This window comes from Cynoglossus semilaevis, chromosome 17, assembly GCF_000523025.1.
Source record: "Cynoglossus semilaevis isolate Cse_v1.0 chromosome 17, Cse_v1.0, whole genome shotgun sequence".
Taxonomy (NCBI): domain Eukaryota; kingdom Metazoa; phylum Chordata; class Actinopteri; order Pleuronectiformes; family Cynoglossidae; genus Cynoglossus; species Cynoglossus semilaevis.
In genome coordinates this window covers 13,702,854-13,720,467 of record NC_024323.1, presented here as the reverse complement: position 1 = coordinate 13,720,467, position 17,614 = coordinate 13,702,854, and the positions used below count along the sequence as shown (strand labels likewise).

The following is a 17,614-nucleotide window of genomic DNA, read 5'->3' as shown; positions in this document are numbered from 1 at the left end:
ACAACAACAACAACAACAACAACAACAAATATTAAAAAATAATCATTTGATCTTCATTGATCTGACACTGGGGAAATTGGATCCAAAGTCTGGATTTCAAATAAACCAACAACCATCAACAACACAGGACTAAACACTTGATCTGACTGACAAACTACAGATCCACCTATAGAGGGAGCTCCAACTCTACCTAAGAGCTCTTCTTACACAGCGTTACAGATATTTTACAGTATTCGGTCGTTTGTTACGGCCAGACTTTTGACAAACAGAGATATTTTTCTTTGTCAGTAACGTCGCTCCCTGGATCGTGACATCATCGACCACTTCTTACGTGAACTCACCTGAACTTGATGTTGAGCAGCGGTGCGTCAGAAAAGTCAGTCAGACACTCGATATTGAGGACCTGCTGAATCTGTGCCCCGCCCTCCACTAGGGGCTCCACTTGTTTGGTCTGAACGTTGAGCTGTAGCCATGTGTCAAGGAGCGCGACGACGCAAAACACTCACGTTTAAACAAAACAAACGGTTAATAAAAAGGGGGAGGGGGGGGTCAAACCACAGACAAGTGTTAAATGTCTGGTTCAAACCACAGACAAGTGTTAAATGTCTCCACAGTGAAAGGATATGAGACTGAAGTTCTCCAGGGCAGCTGACCGTGGTGCTGAAACTGGCAAACTGCACTGACGTCTTATTACCGTAGAATAAGTACATCCTCCCTGAAACACAGAGTCAACGTCAGGAACACAAGGAACTTCATCCATTAATAATAATAATAATAATAATAATAATATTGATCCCACACTAACAGGAGGAGGCACCAAGTATGTGGTTCCTCTGGGAATCGAACCCAGGACCGCCTGCTCTCTGCTCGTGCCGTGAACTCACCCAGGTTCTGACGATACTCCGACTTGATGCCGATCTGTAGCAGCTGGTTCTCAAACAGCACACCGTTGTTCTTGCACACGAATCTGTAGAAATGACGACGCTTTGAGTCAATTCACAGAAACACAAAATAAAAAATACAGGCGGACAGCAGTGGGCGCTATAATCAGCACTATAATTATTGAATGCAATTATGTTTAATTGTTCACTGCAACACAGCAAGACAGCACTTGGATTTTCTTTTTTCTCGCCCTGATCCATCTACGGGACGACGTTTTCACCCGAGCACTTGATAAACACAGACAAGATCGTGGATTCTGATTGGCTGTGAGTATTTAGCGATGTTAATCATCCCTCACAGAGGAACCATGCAAAGCTAGGTGAACGCAGAAGCTAATGTACATGGAGGAGAAAAAGCTTACTTGTTAAGGAGTTCTTCGGCCTCAGACAGAGGAGGAGCAGGATCCTCAGAGGGAGGAGCAGAGCTAAGAGACCACAGGGCAGCGGAGGGATGAAGGGACGACACGGCCGAGAGGACGAGGACGTGACGCAACCGCACAGGTTAGTGAGGAAGGAACAGAGAACAGGTGGGAGACGAAGACGTTGTCAGACAACGGGACACAGTGACAGGACAGTAGAAGAAATTAGTCCAGAGAAGAAACAAGTGAAGGAGATAAAAAGAAAATGCAGTGATTGTTAGTGACATAAAAAATGTTAGTACCTCACCAAAATATTACACCATAAAAACAGACTTGAACCTCTGTGTTTTTTAACTCATCCAAAAAACAAATTTAGACAAACATTTATTTTAAACCATACATGTATAATAATCTCTGATGGGCCACATTTAACCATGTGGGAGGTCCACATCTGGCCTGCGAGCTTCTGCTTGAACACACCTGAATTTGAGCCTCAACTAAAACATGAACAAATGTGTTGGAATTTTTAAGGACTGACTTTTCAGATGTTTTATTGCCAGTTACGTCCGGCTGGAGGATTCGGTTCATGTGACGACAGTAAAGTTTTATATGTAAATATGCTGAGGCATCAACTGAGTTACTTTATAACTACATGATTCAAAGATCTTCTCAGTCAAACGTGACTTGTTCAGGATAGAACAGTAGATCAGACAACAACACAACGGCTGACCCACAGATAAACACATAAATATATATATTTTAAAAATCTAGTTCTTCACTAGTTCACTACTGGGCCCTTACTCTGAGTCACCAGAACTCTCCACCAATAGGGAGTCAGAAGTCTCAGGGGGCTGTTCCAGATCTCTGTCAATGTCCAATCAGGGTAGAGGACAGGAGCCAGACGCACATTTAAATTCACACACACAAGGAAAAAAGAGAAAAGGGAAGGAGAGAAAAAAGACGACAGACAGTCACAAACACAGCAAGATAATAAAAGAATAGTGCAGCAGACCTGGCAACCCTGGAGAGAAATGTCGACCTCACTTTCTGTGGTTTTAACGTCTTCAGCGTCTATTGCTTCAAACCTCTAGGATCAATAACCGACTTTACGCTCCCTGTTTCTCATGTCTCGTGTTTACAGCGTGACATTGAGGCAGAAGCGAGCAGGGAAACACCTGCGGCGTCCAGAAACGTGTCATGACGTTAATTAACAGACGGACGTGACGTGCTTTATAACGATGTGGAGTGACGGCACTAATGAACTCAGATGTATTATAATTACTACTCTTTCGTGTCATGACGTTAATTAACGGACGGACTGGAGTGACGGCACTAATGAACTCAGGTGTATTATAATTACTACTCTTTAAAGAGTTAATGTAATGCAGCCTTTGACTGGGTTTGTGACTTAAATATTAAAATATATAGTTTCACATGTTTGTTATTTTCACACTGACTGCCAGTAGAGGGCACTCTAGGCTTGTGTACCAGTATCTGCTACTCCTGTACCACTTTTAAATATACGTTTGTTTAGATTTTAATTATTTTAAGAAAAAAGAATTGATGAATAATTAATGAATAAATTATATTTATAATAGAATCATTGAAAATAGAATCTATAATTCTTTATCAATTCCCGTCTCTACTGACGGGTCAATCAGTGTGAGGTCCAACCCTAAACTAACAGCAAAAACGAAAGGCCTTAGTTGAACCAGTTATATATAACTTAAAAAAAAAAAAAAACGGAATAAAACTATTACAGCTGTGGACAGTGTTTGTCGACAAACGTCTTCAGGTTGACAGGTGTGTATCAGACAGAGACAGAGCAGAGACAGAGCCAACAGAACAGCAGGTGACACAGACACATTACAGCTAGTTTTCTTAGTAGACCGACTGAAACAGACACACGACAGACCACACAGACACGTACACCCACGACCACACACGGTCAGGTCAGACTGACGTCTCCTCTCGGTCCAGTAGGACCAGAGTCCTGACCCGGTCTTCTCAGACCTTCTCAGACTACACCACTGCAGCAGCTGGTCAGACTGGACTTTGAAATGACACTGGATCTCTACAGTTATACAAACACGACATCACACCTTAGGAAGCCGTCGTCGTTCACCGCTGTCGACGGCGCGGCGGGACCTGCTTCAGAAAAAACATCCACCAACAGGCTGCCAGCACCGGCTGGAGCCGGACCCACAGGAGCTGCAGAACGAATGCCCAGCAGGTCCGCTGACGGTGACGGGGTGGACTGGAGGACCAAACAGACTTGGACTAGGATCACATGTTTTTTTTTTAAACACCCGATGGTCGTTCTCCGGGTGATTCTTTACTTACAGCATTAGAGGCAGCCATCGCTGCCGTGTCAGGCCCCCGATCGCCGCCTCCGTTCAACTCCCCGCCTTCCCTCTTGTTGTCTTCCAGCTCCGTCACCGACACAGCACCGGGGCCCTTCTTCTTCTTCAGCTTTGCCAGAATGGACGACTCCCTCTCGGGGAAGGGAGGCATCTCCTCCAGGACGGTGGCCTGCAGAAACACAGAGACAAGGTGGTGTAAGAGGAGCTGCCAACATCTGATGAAACCACAGTGAAATGATAGAGAGCAGCGTCTGAGGCACTGGTCTGTTTACAGTTCATTAACACAGTTGAACACAGCAGGAGACCAGAGCTTTTAGAGAGAGAAATATATTAAAAAAAATCAGTCTGAGGTTTTTATAAAGAGCTGAGACTAACTACTGGACTATTCTCAGAAATGCTGAGAGAAGGATAAAGGATTAATACAGTAGGTGATAAACTATATTTTTTTGAAAAGATACATTTTTTTAAATGTTAAATGATGAAGATTTAATTGGTCCATAAAATGTCACAGATTACATTTGACTGCAAATACAAGACAAGTCCAGGACTGAACTCACCAGGACGTCGGTGCTGGCGATGGAAGAAAGTTTCAGGTACTCCACCGCACGCTGCTGCAGCTCCACATCCGAGTTCCGGATCTGGCTGTCGCAGCGCAGCACCTCTTGGATGGTGGCCTTGGTCTCTGGGAACAGGTTGATGAACTTGATGTAGGCGGACAGCAGCAGGGCGCGGGTCGGCACGGAGCACAGGTGGAACTTGGAGTGGAGAAGGTTGAACTGGACCAGAGGGCTGGAGGACAGGACAAGCAGGTCAACATTTATTCTGCCCAAAGGGCGCGTTAGCGGCTAATCTGACATGGAAGTGACGAACCTGGAGCGGGGGTCACCAGCTATCAGGTTACCAAACTCTCCCAAAATGTAGCCTCCGACTTTGACCATGTTCTCGTGGCAGGCGGGAGCCTGGAGAGCCTGCAGCAGACGGTGGTCACAGACACTGATCAGCACCTTACGCTAACTCAGATTTGATAAGAGAATCGTTTTGTTAGCAGTACCTCAAACACGGTCTTGGCAGCGTAACCCTGCACATCATCTCGGTTGATGACGATCTGAATGACGCGGTACCACACCTCCTCGCTGACGTAGTCCCCGGCGATTCGGATGAGGTTGAGGATAGTGTCCACATACCAGGAGTAATCCACGGCGTACTTTTCTGCCAGGATGGCCACCTTCAGCACCTGAAAGAAAAGAAAGAAGCTGTCACGCGTTTTGTTTTCTATCCATAGAATCAGGCACAGAAATGAGGAAACTCAATTTCAGACACACAAACACCCACCATCTCTTCTCTGATGGAGTAGTCTGCCGTCTCTAGGTAGCTCAGCATTTCGGCTACGATCTGTTTGGCGTTGCTGCGATCGCACATGGCGTACAGCAGGTCAGCCGCCCTCTGTCGAACACTCACATCCCTCTCAGTCTGTGGAGACAGACACAAGTCAGTACCTGTGTGTGGACTGTGCTGCTGCTGCTGAGTAGGAGCGGGCGGGCGGTGTGGGGGGGGGACGCACCTTCAGGGCGTTGATAACTGTCTCGATGTGCGTCTTGACCGCTTCGTGGGAAAACTCGGAGCTGGCCAGAGTGCACATGCTCTCCAGGGCCAGGTACCGCAGGTTGGTTTCCCGGTGCTGCAGGAACTGACCCAGCTGGTTACAGGCTCGCACCAGCAGGTTTGGTTCACTGACGAGAACGGGTCCACAACAGGTTAAAAGAACATTAGAACGTTAAAGAAAGAAGAAGAAAAAAAAATCTGGGTAGGATCAAATGTCAGGATCAAATGTCAGAGAAAACATCAGAGAATCAAAGATTTCTACAGATGACAGACAGGACTGTGACAGTCTCTGTAGCCTAGCAACAAGTAACACACACTCCATCTGTTGGGGGCGACATCACCCTGCAGTACGGTTTAATCACGTTAGCATCTTTTACACAGTAAAGTGTCATGTGACCCAGAAGCCTCACCTGTCGTAGTGGATGATAAGAGAGATAGCCTCAAACAAGATGGCGTTCTTAGCGTTAGAGTGCTGGACCTTTTTGGATTTGGGCGGCTCCTGTGCCTTGTTGAGGATGGTCTCCAGACACTCCACCAGCCGGCCCTTGACAGCGCCATCCTCTGGTGGAGGGTAGCACTGCAACAGGCGTAGCAGCTTGCAGGAGAGCCACGGTGCTGGGACAAAGTAGTACGTGTAATCCTGCAGGTCAGTGGAGGCGGAGGAAACGATCTGGAGGAAGAGAACGTTTCTTTAGATCCGTCACAGTAGCACAAACTCGTACGTTTGAATTTGGAACTTTTTTATATTCAATAATGTACTGATTATCTTGATCAAATCATTTAATATCACCTTTATTCAAAGACATTCAAAAACAACCGATTCACTTTGAGGAAAAACATTTTCAACAACTGTCCACACACTCACCCTGCTGAGTCTGGAAACAGCCAGAGAAACACAGGTCTTGAACTCATCTGGATTCTTCTGACTCAAACAGGTGATGAGAGAGATGGCAGCCGTCACCACACCCTAAACACACACACACACACACACACACTTAGAAAATTTGTTTTGACAAAGTCAGTGGGTCATTGCATCATGTTTGCGTGTTCAGTCGGCTTTGGCCTCTCGTCTGTTTGCACACTGAGGCAGTGCGGACTTTGTGCTAAAAGGTTGGCGAGTTAAAGTTAGTGTATAGAGACATTTGACTAGGGAAAGGAAAACAGGTTCAGGTGCCCTCCTGTGGCCACAAATGGTACAACCAGATTTCATTCTATTTAACTCCTTGTGTTGTGCCTTCAATCTTTTTGAGTGTATCTTAGCGGTGTGTATTGGCGATATTGTAGGCACAACCATGGACTGAGTTTTTTTTAAACAATTTAATTGTATACTGAGTTTTTTTTAAAACAATTTAATTGTAGTAAAACTGTCGTCATAGTAAACAACGATGCTGTTCTCAACATCAGGTTATTAAATTAGAACAGAAATAAAAGCAAAATAAAATGAATTCAATCCATGAATATTTGAGGGTTAATCATCAGGAGGTGTGGACCGTGCTCTCACCATGTGCTGGTCGTTGAGCAGGTGAACGACTCGTGACGTCCACTCGCCCATCAACACCAGGTCAGGGGAAGTCTTGTAAAGCCTCAGGAGGCAGAGGGCAGCAGACTGCTTCACACTGTCCATCGTGTCACTGCAGTCCAACACATTCACAAACTCTTAACTTATTTCTCTTCATCTTTAACGGCAACTTAAAAAAAACCGTGACGTCTTGACTCACCCGGCGACGAGTATCCGAGGGATCTCACTGGCGAAGGCCTCGGCCATCTCTCGGCTCCCGACGTTTGCAATACAGTGCAGTGCCAGGCACATGAAGGTCGGGTTGCGGCTGGACAGGTCATTCTTGATGGCGTTGTTGATCAGACGGATCAGTTCACTGTTGCTGTTCACCAGCACCGAGATGAACAGGTAACCCTGAAGTGACAGCGAGGAGCGGGAACTGATCAGAATAAAACCTCGGACACAGTCCTGCTCCGTCAGTGACGGTTGGATCCGTCACTGGGAGAGAACCCTGAGCCTTGGGTTTTCCCGCCTATTACCTCACATCATACCTGGCTCCGCCCTCTAAAGGGATTTTAAATGAAAAAAAAAAAAGAAAGAAATTCAGACAATAACAAACCCTGTCAACAGGATTAGACTTCAGGCCTGTTTTGTAAACCTCCAGGAACCAGGTTCACAAATGTTCCCACCATGAAGGTTAGAATTAAAGAACATCCCATAATTAGTCAATTTATGTTCAACAACGTTGAGTTAATCCTTGTTTAGGTCGTATTTGGGTTGTTTTTTTAGTTTTCAACTACTTTAAAATCACATGCGTTTCATCATACGATGACTTTTGCTACACACACTAAAAATGTGTATCTTTTGTCATGTATTTTTTCATAGTTTTAAATCTGAAAATGTAGAAAATGAAGGTAGATAAATGTAAATAACTGTAAGTGGTTTATATGTGACAGTTTGTGCCACGTCTGTTTTCTTTGTTGGTACAGCAGCTAACGCTGACAACACATAGATCCCTGACTCAGTCCAAATCTGCTGACACATCACTTCCTGCTGCTGAAAAAGAAGGAAACGGTCACACTTTCTCTGCTTATACTTTTAACATAAGTGTCCATCATCCCAGTTGTTTTGTTTTTTTTATGTTGAAGGTGCTCCGTGTGATCTGTGCTCAGCTCAGACAAACGGCAGAAAGTGTGTATTGTAAAAATAAATAAGCCTGTGGTCTCGGGGGACGACATACGAGAACTTACTATCTGTTTTTCTGTGTACTTGTTGGAGCTCAGCAGGTTGACTGCCTCCATGTGGCCAAAGTCGATGTCATGGCCAAGCAGGAAAATGAAGAGCAGCTTGCACACATACTTCTTCTTGCTGTATCCATCCAGAGCCTTGTCGCCCTTGAACTTGGAGCGGATGTTGGCCAGCTCCTTATTGATCCGTTTGATCTCCGCCTCCTTGCTTTTACCTAAAAAGACAGGGGAGGAGGAGGAGGGAGGGGTAACGTTGTTATCAGCACTGAGAGGAGACACGTCTGTGAAAATCTGCGGTCGAAGGTTCACCCAAATACACACAGTTATCTGCCGTTAGAGGGAAAATTCTGAAGGTGGCGCTGCAGATTTGCCCCAGCAGGAAGCGGTTTTTGTGAAGGAAATGCCTTAATATTTAGTAATTGATTATTTACATTTGGAATTGTTGTAAAAGCAGAATAAAAAATAAAAAAATAAAACCAGATTTGACTTGACTCTACCATTACTGAGATTTTTTTTTTTTTTAATGACTAGATCTTGATTTAACGAGTCAATCACACCTCCCATTCTTGTTATGTTTTAATTAGCACCAGGCTAATATAAACACAACTGATCACTGGCATCAGCTGTGGTGATACCACAAGTTCAGCCAGTATATATATGTAGGATAATCTACTACAACTGTGGATGAATTTCCAGAGATCACAAATGACGGGTTTCTGGTGCAAATCCTTACCCACTTCTCGAAAAATTGTTTTTCTTGTGAAAAATGTTTTCACATTTTGTACAGTCTTATACAATCCTTACCCACTTCTTGAAAAATGTTTTCACATTTTGTACAGTGTGGTGATATCTTAGTTCCATATGTAACTGTATAAAACATCACATCACTATCAGCTCTTCCCGACGCGACGCAACACATCACACCTTGTGATTAAGTGACGAGGCGGCATCAAACCAAGAACCTCCTGGTGTATATAACCGTACGTGCCGTCAAGTATGATCCCACTCTACGTCCCTCTAATGGGGTACAACATTCAGCCAACATCCAGTGATGAAATAGGAACAACAGCGTGATGAAAATCTAGTCTCCAAATGAGCTCCGACATCTGGATCTGAAATGTCACACAGATGTTCCTGATCTCCGTGTCACTAAGGAAACATCACTTCTCTACAACAACTGTTTATAATTTATGTTTTATTCATCTTCACCCGCGTCATTAGACGAGTGTGGGGTTACACCCTGGACAGTTGGCTGGTCCACTGCATGACCACTCACAACCATTCACGCTGTAGACAATCACTGTAAACTGGACCAGAGTCTCTGGGAGAAAAAAGAAAACAATGCACTTACTGGGAGAACATGGAAACTCCAAACAAAAAGACCGGGGGATTAAACAAGTGACCTTCCTGCTGTAAGGTAACCAGACAACCACATCTCTCACCGTGTGGTCCATTTTGAAATTTTACCATCACTTAAAAGCGATGGGACAGAAAAAAAGACCAAAACAAATATGAAAGTTTTGATCTCCTAAAAAGACTTAGTCCTGTGACAGGCCTGTGGGCTCTAGAGTGCACCCCAGTGGTCACCTGTCAAGAGGCTGGATACACATTGGCCAGGTCACGGGCCAATCACACATCATCACAGCCACCAGTACCAGTACCAGTACCAGTACACCTCTCCATCAATAACTAACACAGACTGGACAACTGCTGACAGTTCATGACTCTCTCAAACTCAGCCAAGATGAGGATTTGAAATTAGCACAAATATTTATTTTTTTATTTACATAAAATAGCAGTTATACTTATTGACACAATGGAAAATCAAAGAATCAGCACTGTAAGTATTTAAAAAAAATATTAACAGCTGTGCAAATTTCAGTGAAATCCATTCACGTGGAAGTGAAATTGATGAAGTGGTTAAAAGTCAAAAGTCCAGTGAAGGTATGTTGTCAATAAAACCACCGTTTCAAAACAGGAAACAGAAGAAGAAAAATATATTAGACGAAGATGAGTCTATGGTTTAAATCTAGTTTTAAAGTTGAACATGTAGAGAAAACTAAGGATCAAAAAAATTAAGCGTCATAAATCTGTATTGATATAAAAACACATCTGTGTGGGTCTCCAGTCTGCTTTTATTTTTATTTAAAAACTGGGTCAGAAGTCTACTTTGTTGTAACAACTATTTTGGGCAATGTCACAACAATGTGGGCGGCATCTTAGTCCACGTTCTCTGTTGTCCATGTGTATGTTTACCAAATGTATTGTGATATAGAAGAGAAACAACTTGTCATTGAGAACATTGAGGATTGTGGGTAAAATATGAATGTGTCAGTAGAGGAGTGAAAAAAACCCCACATTTTCACACCGAGTGGCTTCAGAAAACCACATTAGCACCTGAGGCTGACTTCGACAGCTTCACACCGCCAGGGGATCGAAGTGTCCGGTTCTTATATATGGTCTACGTGTTTAATGTGTCAAACGATTCCTACACCAAATGACCGTGGCCCCGAAACGGAGCAGTTCGTCCCCGATCCTGCAGCAAGTAAGCGAGGTTTGTGGGGAAGGATCTAAAAGAAAGAAAGAAAAAAAAATTGTACTCACAGTTTCTAATGTCCGAGATGAAAACCGCTAATCCGCGCATTCCATCTCCTTTCGACACAGCCGGCATGTTTGCAGCTTTCTCTTCTCACTCCGGCCTTATCCGTGGTACAAAAAAAGAAGAAGAAGAAATACTCGACCTGCCGCTGATCAGCCTGTCAACTAGTTCTGGAGCCAAAGATGAACAACTTGGTGTTTCCTAGCTTTGATAGTACTCAGCTACTACCGTGTTTTTTTTCCTGCCTGAAGAGGGTTTAACAGCGTCAGTCAGCAGCGGGTTCCGTTAACGTTATCCCTTGGTTGGCTGGCTCGTATTCGCTGCCCGTGGCGAGCTAACGTTATTTCATTCAATCCCTATCGGGCCAGGACAGATGGGCTGCACACGACACTCCCAGCGTCGGACCTCACCTAAAACCACAGAATTGTTCGGCTGTCTTTCCGCTGGATACAGCCACGTAGGGTGTCGCAAGCGTCGCCTGAGAATCTTATCGTTAACTTAACTGTGAGTCACGCACGGTTAGAGCTAGCTCAACAGCTAGACGGCTAGCTGGCTAGCAAATATCGTTTAAATGCTGGGATACATCACCGGTTTGCCGGTATACCGAGAAGGTGCCTCAGTGACCGGGCTGTGCTGTCAAAAGCTGGCCGTTCTCTCTACCTCGCGTTCTTGTTGCGGTAAAGAAATTGTGGTTTATAATTAATGTCCGCTCTAATTCTCCAGCCTCCTCCGCAAGCTCGGATAAGGCTCGTGACAGCACGGCCGGCCGTGAACGCGCACGCTCGTTTCCTCCGGCGTTGACTGGTCAGTCAGAGGCGAGCACGGCGGGCAGCGCGCGTATCCCAACTGCCATGTTAATGTAGCATCAGAACCAGAACCAAAGTCAACCGAGCTCTGGATTGCGGTCGAGTTTAGATGGCCGTGTTTATCGCCGACTGAAGGGTTCGAAGAGCCCATACATGTTCACCTTTATGAAAACGCTAGACTTTCAGGGATTAGCTCAGTTAACCTTGAGTTTTTCCTGTTCGGCTGAAGCGCGTTCTCGTGAAAAAGGCGGAGTTATGGAGTGACGCCATCAGAGCCACAACACACCATTATTGTGGAGCTAAAGTAATGTAAACAAAAATACATCAAATATGTAAAATTATCATTATTATCACTATTATTATTATTATTATTATGAAGTGTTAAAATGTTGGCTTCTTTGACTATTTTTAAATTTTTTAAAATCCTCTGGTGAAATTAAAAAACAGTTATTCTAAAGTGAGATAATTTTTAACATTATTTAGTATATAAATGTTTATTATATTATGTGTAAATATATCATTTATATGTTAAATACAATAATAACAATAATAAAATGTACATCTGCTGTCGATTCTTGTGTTGTCCACTAGATGTCACTTTACGCCTTGGGAAATGAGAATATGCAGTATCGCGTTGGTATGGTAGCGTATCGGTATGTGTGAGGAAAGTGAACTACTTGTCATTGTGACACAGCACACAACAAAACGTGACCTCTACGTTTTACCCATCACCAGAGAGAGTAGGGGGCAACTGAAGTGCCTCAGTGGTAACTTGGCAGCTGGGGGACTCCAACCTGGAACCTCCCAGAACCAAGTCCACTTCCTTAACCACTGAGCCACCACTGCCCCACTGTGTATAGATTCTCATCACTCCGTCCATCCATTCATCTTTCATCCAACATTTCTGTACCATCAATAAATCGACAAGTAAAAACGTCCCCTCTTTTATTGAACATGTCCCCAAACATGACGTCAAATGTAGAATTCCCCCCCAAGCATGTCTTCAGCTGTTCACTTTAAAGCACTAAACAGACATATTAAGTTACTTTTTAACCCCTTCTTGTTCAGCCGTGGTGTGGTGTGATGCTCTACTATGTGATTTGTTTCAGGAAAAAAAAAAAACTATGATTTTTCAGAGTTGTATTTCTGCTGCGTTCTATGGTTTTTCAGAGTTGTATTTCTGCTGCGTTTTGACCTAGTTGTCATCGTCGTCGTCATCGAAGACGTCGGCCACAGTCCTGCAGAGACGACACAGAAACAGTATTTATAGAACAAAGTTTCCTGGACGTTGATTTGTTTATGTTGAAAAGGGGAATTGTCTCACTTGTAGATGGATCCAGTCACCTCGTCAAGGAAACCTCCTGTGGAGAGAAGCAGAAGTTAGTCTGAGCTGAAGATAAACCCACCACAGCTACAGGGTTTAAAGGTCAACTGCCGGTGAAAAACGGTGACATCTAAAGGCCAGATGGTGCACTGCAACAACCCTCTCATTTAACTTGAACTTTTCAGATTTGTTTTGTGATGTTTCATAAACTGAATAAGCTGCTGTCATTGGTCAGAAGTGTGATGTTGTGTCTCTGTACTGTGGCCGCTCGACACACACTCACCGGGCTGACACAGCGTTTGGCAAACAGGACACACGTGGCAGAAAGTGCACATCTGTTAATGAGGAGAGGAAGGCGTTAATGAATAATTATTGACCGTTTCCACAAGTGTTTTTTTTCTTTTTCTTTAACAAACATTTACCCCCCAGTCGTCACAGTGTGCAGACTTGTCTCCCTCTTTGCAAGGACATTTATCGCAGCTGTCACAGTGCTGCATCGAGACAAATTCACATCGGTCAGAGGAAGTCAAATTAGAACAACGGTCGTTACAGATGTTTAATTTGAATTTCACCTGATTTCACACATACCTCACAGAATTCACAGTAAGCGCACACAGAGCCCTTATGATAATCATCATCATCATCATCATCGTCGTCATCATCATCATCATCGTCGTCATCATCATCATCATCGTCGTCATCATCATCATCGTCATCGTCGTCGTCATCATCATCATCATCGTCTTCATCATCATCATCATCATCATCATCATCATCATCATCGTCATCTGCATTTTAAATTAATATTAACAATTGTACACATTTACACAATGGACAGTCCAGAAATATAGATAAGAAGAGTTAATGGGCTGCCTGTCAATCATAGTTAATCACTATATAATTTAAAATTTAGGGCTACATTTGAGTGACAGTTTGTTTATAGTGTGAAATGATCAACTATAACCTGAGCTTCATGATCAGGGGCTCCACAGAACCAGAACAAGGAATTTGATAAAAGTCAAAACAAATATTTAATTTTGATACATTTATTTTTTGCATCTAAAAAATTATAAAATAATAATAATAATTGTCTTAAGTCCATTTAACAGCAGAACTCACAGACAGACTGTAAAGAATGAAGGGATTCTGAGCGATGTTTAAGACACCTACTGGCATCTAGAGGCGAAGTTGGGTATCGCACTGTCCTAATTATATTTTGCCTGACATCCCTCCAACCAAAGTGAGAATCTCTAGTGGCCTTCAGATGGCATTAGCCTGACTTCCTGCCAAGTGACTTTGTTGGATTTGTCCCGTGTGGGCTACAGTACAAACATGGCCGACGCCACTGAGAAGGACACGCTGTGTTTGAAGTTTTATTGATCAACACATCCTTTCCTGGAAAATGAAGGCCATCCATGGAAGTTCACTGTCTTACCATTAGGTGTCACTAAATCTTACAGTCTGGCCCCTGAGCTAGCTATTGTCTGGATATATAAAATATGGAATAATACTTTATAATAACTGCACAAATCTCACAAACAGACAAGACGAAATCCACATAGTGCAATGGTTCCCAAAGTGGGGGGCGGGGCCCCCTTAGACGGCTGCAAAGCTGTTGTGCTGGGCCACAGCGGTGCATATTAATGTGTCAATATTTCCTTAATTTTTTGTGGCTAATTTGCAATTATTTATCATACTTCTTTGTTCGATGAAAATAGCAGTTTATTAACGTTTATTAATGACTAATAGTACATATTAACAGTTATGGAAGTGTCACGGAGCAGGGAGAGTTTGAGAACCACTGACGTGGAGCATGCAGGAGTCAGAACAGATACTTACAGTTCTCCGTGGTTTGTCTTCATTCTGTTTAGCTAACATGCTAACATGATGAGTTGAATGTGACTTTCAGGATCTGTGACTTTACTCTAGTCTCTAGTTACTAGTCCTAGGATAAGAGCAGAGAGTCGTCTGCAGACACAGGAAGCGGAGAGCAGGACCTGAGTCACATGTGACCGGGTCTGACCAATAACAACTTTACACGGCGACGCTGCACATCGGGCCTGGTCTGTGATGAAGTGTCAGGTGTACATTTGGGTGATCATTTGATTTATTTAATGAATGAAAGTAGGGTTAAAGGCACATGGACAGTGGTGTTTGACAGTCGTTTCCACGCATGAATTTTCACAGTCTTCACAAAATCACAGTTTAGCTAAAGACAAAGAGAAAAAAGCAAACGAGCATTTCATCCCTTGACAACACGGTTACTGAGCGAGCGCTAAACTACGCCTGTACAAGGAGATGTTTCTCTCTCTTCCCAAACACTCTCTCCTTGGATGTCTGTAAAACCATCCAAAAAAAAAACTACTGCTGTAATTTACATTTCATAACAATTGAGTAGTTTACATAAAGTCACCTTGGTGCACAAATAGTTCTGTTCAGTTGTATCAGTACCAAATAAGCATCATTGAATAGTGAAGGGGGCAGAAATGCACAGAACTCCAAACAAGTAACATGAACAGAAGCTACTAAAATAGGCATCAAAAGTTCTTGTTTTTATCTAGTGGTTCAGAACAACAGCGTTTTGTAAAATAAAAAGAGGTAAGGTAATTATTACATGGTTCAATGACAATATTTTCACTGTGTTTAGCAATTTTACAAGTGCGCACACCAGATTTGAAACTAAATCCTCAGTTGTACATGCCTGGTTATAAATACAGCAGATTCAATGATCTACAGAGAAAGAAAGAGATTGAGAGGTATGGAGAAAGAGAGAAACTTCACACCTTGTCATAAAAAAAAGAGATTTTTTTTTAAAATTTTGTTTTGAAAGTGGCCCTCCTGCACCGCCCTCACGCTTTTATTCTCCATCTTCTGTGTGTTTCTCAAGCATGCACTACCACGCCCCCTGCCTGCCCCCGTCCAAAAAGCCACCTCCAATATCCCTGTCTCTCTTTCTTTCTCTGTAGATTCACATAAAGACACAAGTGATGGTCAATCTGATCCGTAACAATTGAGAAAGGAAGATCCTAAGGAAGGAACCATTCCGGAGGAACCATTCTTTCAAACGAAACACAAATCAAAAGATCTCAGACTAGTGACCCCAATAACTGATTTCCAAGTCAGGCTTGGTTTGTGTGAAACAGTTTTTTTTTGTTTCTTTCTCTCTCTCTCAAATCAATGCGTCTGCAGTCCCCCAGCTCAAATCTAGCAAACTGTACGAAGGATTTCGGACAGTCGGACTTCTGATGGGCCAGTTCAATTTCCCCAGAGGGCTCATAATTCTAGTTCAGCAAGGAAAAGAGCACAGTGTCAGAGACAGTGACAGAGAAATGGACAGCGGAAGAAGGGGCAGAGGAGGGACGTCAATGACCTGTTCACCTTTGACAAACGCACTGACAACGAGATGACGAGGTTGTAGCAGGGTCAACAGAAGGGGAGTGGCCCACGTGTAATGTAGCTCCTCCCCTTCTTTCACTGTCCTGTACATGCATACATTTGCACATGACACGGTTTGCATCAGCAGCTGCACGTCAGAGCATCATCCGTGACCGAGAGTGGGGGAAATTTTCATGACAGATGGTTGGTTTAAGTCGCACTAATCAAATCCTGTGGTTTGTCTGGTTAACACTTCTCTTACAGATGATGCTGGAACAGCCTGCTGCATGTATGCATGTCCGCATGGACTGACACAGAGACACACACGGGGCGCAGCGTTTTAAAGGGACTTACCGTCGTGATCATCATCGTCGTCATCATCATCGTCGTCATCGTCATCATCGTCATCATCGTCGTCATCATCATCCTCGTCGTCGTCATCATCATCATCATCATCATCGTCGTCATCATCATCGTCGTCATCGTCATCATCGTCGTCATCATCGTCGTCGTCATCATCATCGTCATCATCGTCGTCATCATCATCATCGTCATCGTCATCATCATCATCGTCGTCATCATCGTCATCATCGTCATCATCGTCGTCATCATCATCCTCGTCGTCGTCATCATCATCATCATCATCATCGTCATCATCGTCGTCATCATCATCTTCGTCGTCATCGTCATCATCGTCGTCATCATCATCATCATCATCATCATCATCATCATCATCGTCGTCATCATCATCGTCATCATCGTCGTCATCATCATCATCATCATCATCATCATCGTCATCATCATCGTCGTCGTCATCGTCATCATCATCATCAGCAACCAGACCTTGCTCAGAGCGGAATGGCAGATCTTGTGCTTTGACACTTGGAGCCAGCGGGGTGTGGAAGGAGCAGAGCAGCGCCAGAAGCACCGCAAGAATCAAACTTCTCAAAGACGCCATGTTCACGGCCAGGGCCCGGGTCACTTAGTGAGGAATTCACCTGGAATCACTGCAGGAGTCCAGCAGCGCAGCTCTCGGCCTGTTACTCACACACACGCACTCGCGCACGCACGCACGCACACACACACACACACTCAACCACTGACAATCTCGAAAACCGGTAGAAAATAGACACCAGCTATAATGGTATCCAACAGACAGGGTCCAGAGAAGGTACTCCAAGCTGAGGTCCAGTAACTTGTCTCCAAGTCCTGGAAAAGAGATCCTGGGAAAAGAGAGATCCTCCCTGAAAACCTGGGACAGCCGTGGGACCGCGGTGTGGTTTAGTCCAGTCTAGTGACGGCGTGACCAGTGAAGACTGCTGGAAGAAGGGGACAGAAAGACTGTCAGGAACCAGTCAATGCTGGGGACAGAGAGAGGACTAAGGCGAGAGTGACAGAAAAAGAGCGAGTCCAACCTATGGGGTAAGCTGAGAAGAGGGGAGGGGGGCAGTCAGACTGACTGACAGGGGCAAATGCTGGTGGGCAGGACTGCCCTATCCA

At 44.0% G+C, this 17,614-nt stretch overlaps 2 protein-coding genes across 2 annotated transcripts in view; both read right to left on the bottom strand.

The window, feature by feature from the left end:
• The window catches only part of ap2a1 (adaptor related protein complex 2 subunit alpha 1), a 12,562-nt gene extending 913 nt beyond the window's left edge, over nucleotides 1–11,649 (bottom strand). Inside the window, exons 1-19 of the mRNA XM_017040244.2 lie at nucleotides 10,615–11,649; nucleotides 8,014–8,225; nucleotides 6,984–7,177; nucleotides 6,767–6,896; nucleotides 6,131–6,232; nucleotides 5,676–5,935; nucleotides 5,225–5,393; nucleotides 4,996–5,133; nucleotides 4,715–4,897; nucleotides 4,534–4,631; nucleotides 4,221–4,452; nucleotides 3,644–3,832; nucleotides 3,403–3,557; nucleotides 2,102–2,164; nucleotides 1,304–1,366; nucleotides 885–967; nucleotides 626–715; nucleotides 342–465; nucleotides 249–255 (exon numbers count right to left, since the gene is read on the bottom strand). Of these exons, the coding sequence (XP_016895733.1) occupies nucleotides 249–255; nucleotides 342–465; nucleotides 626–715; nucleotides 885–967; nucleotides 1,304–1,366; nucleotides 2,102–2,164; nucleotides 3,403–3,557; nucleotides 3,644–3,832; nucleotides 4,221–4,452; nucleotides 4,534–4,631; nucleotides 4,715–4,897; nucleotides 4,996–5,133; nucleotides 5,225–5,393; nucleotides 5,676–5,935; nucleotides 6,131–6,232; nucleotides 6,767–6,896; nucleotides 6,984–7,177; nucleotides 8,014–8,225; nucleotides 10,615–10,681 (2,559 nt within the window). The 5' untranslated portion in view covers nucleotides 10,682–11,649. The remainder of the gene's footprint in view (nucleotides 1–248; nucleotides 256–341; nucleotides 466–625; nucleotides 716–884; nucleotides 968–1,303; nucleotides 1,367–2,101; nucleotides 2,165–3,402; nucleotides 3,558–3,643; nucleotides 3,833–4,220; nucleotides 4,453–4,533; nucleotides 4,632–4,714; nucleotides 4,898–4,995; nucleotides 5,134–5,224; nucleotides 5,394–5,675; nucleotides 5,936–6,130; nucleotides 6,233–6,766; nucleotides 6,897–6,983; nucleotides 7,178–8,013; nucleotides 8,226–10,614) is intronic.
• Nucleotides 11,650–12,346: 697 nt separating this feature from the next.
• LOC103393508 (acidic repeat-containing protein) lies at nucleotides 12,347–17,601 on the bottom strand. The gene is made up of 7 exons (XM_025064797.1): nucleotides 16,469–17,601; nucleotides 13,328–13,527; nucleotides 13,162–13,230; nucleotides 13,023–13,074; nucleotides 12,740–12,776; nucleotides 12,594–12,653; nucleotides 12,347–12,559 (listed from the first exon to the last, which is right to left on the bottom strand). Exons 1-6 carry the CDS (start codon nucleotides 17,070–17,072, stop codon nucleotides 12,611–12,613), a joined length of 1,005 nt encoding a protein of 334 aa, XP_024920565.1. The 5' UTR covers nucleotides 17,073–17,601; the 3' UTR covers nucleotides 12,347–12,559; nucleotides 12,594–12,610.
• Between the last annotated feature and the right edge of the window lie 13 nt (nucleotides 17,602–17,614).

Excerpts from the sequence above, each read along its gene's own strand:
- LOC103393508 (XM_025064797.1), bottom strand. The coding sequence starts at position 17,072 with ATGGCGTCTTTGAGAAGTTTGATTCTTGCGGTGCTTCTGGCGCTGCTC. Across the intron at positions 13,075-13,161 it reads CACACTGTGACGACTGGGGG|ATGTGCACTTTCTGCCACGT; the intron begins GTAAATGTTTGT and ends CCTCATTAACAG. Across the intron at positions 12,654-12,739 it reads GTGACTGGATCCATCTACAA|GACTGTGGCCGACGTCTTCG; the intron begins GTGAGACAATTC and ends TCGTCTCTGCAG.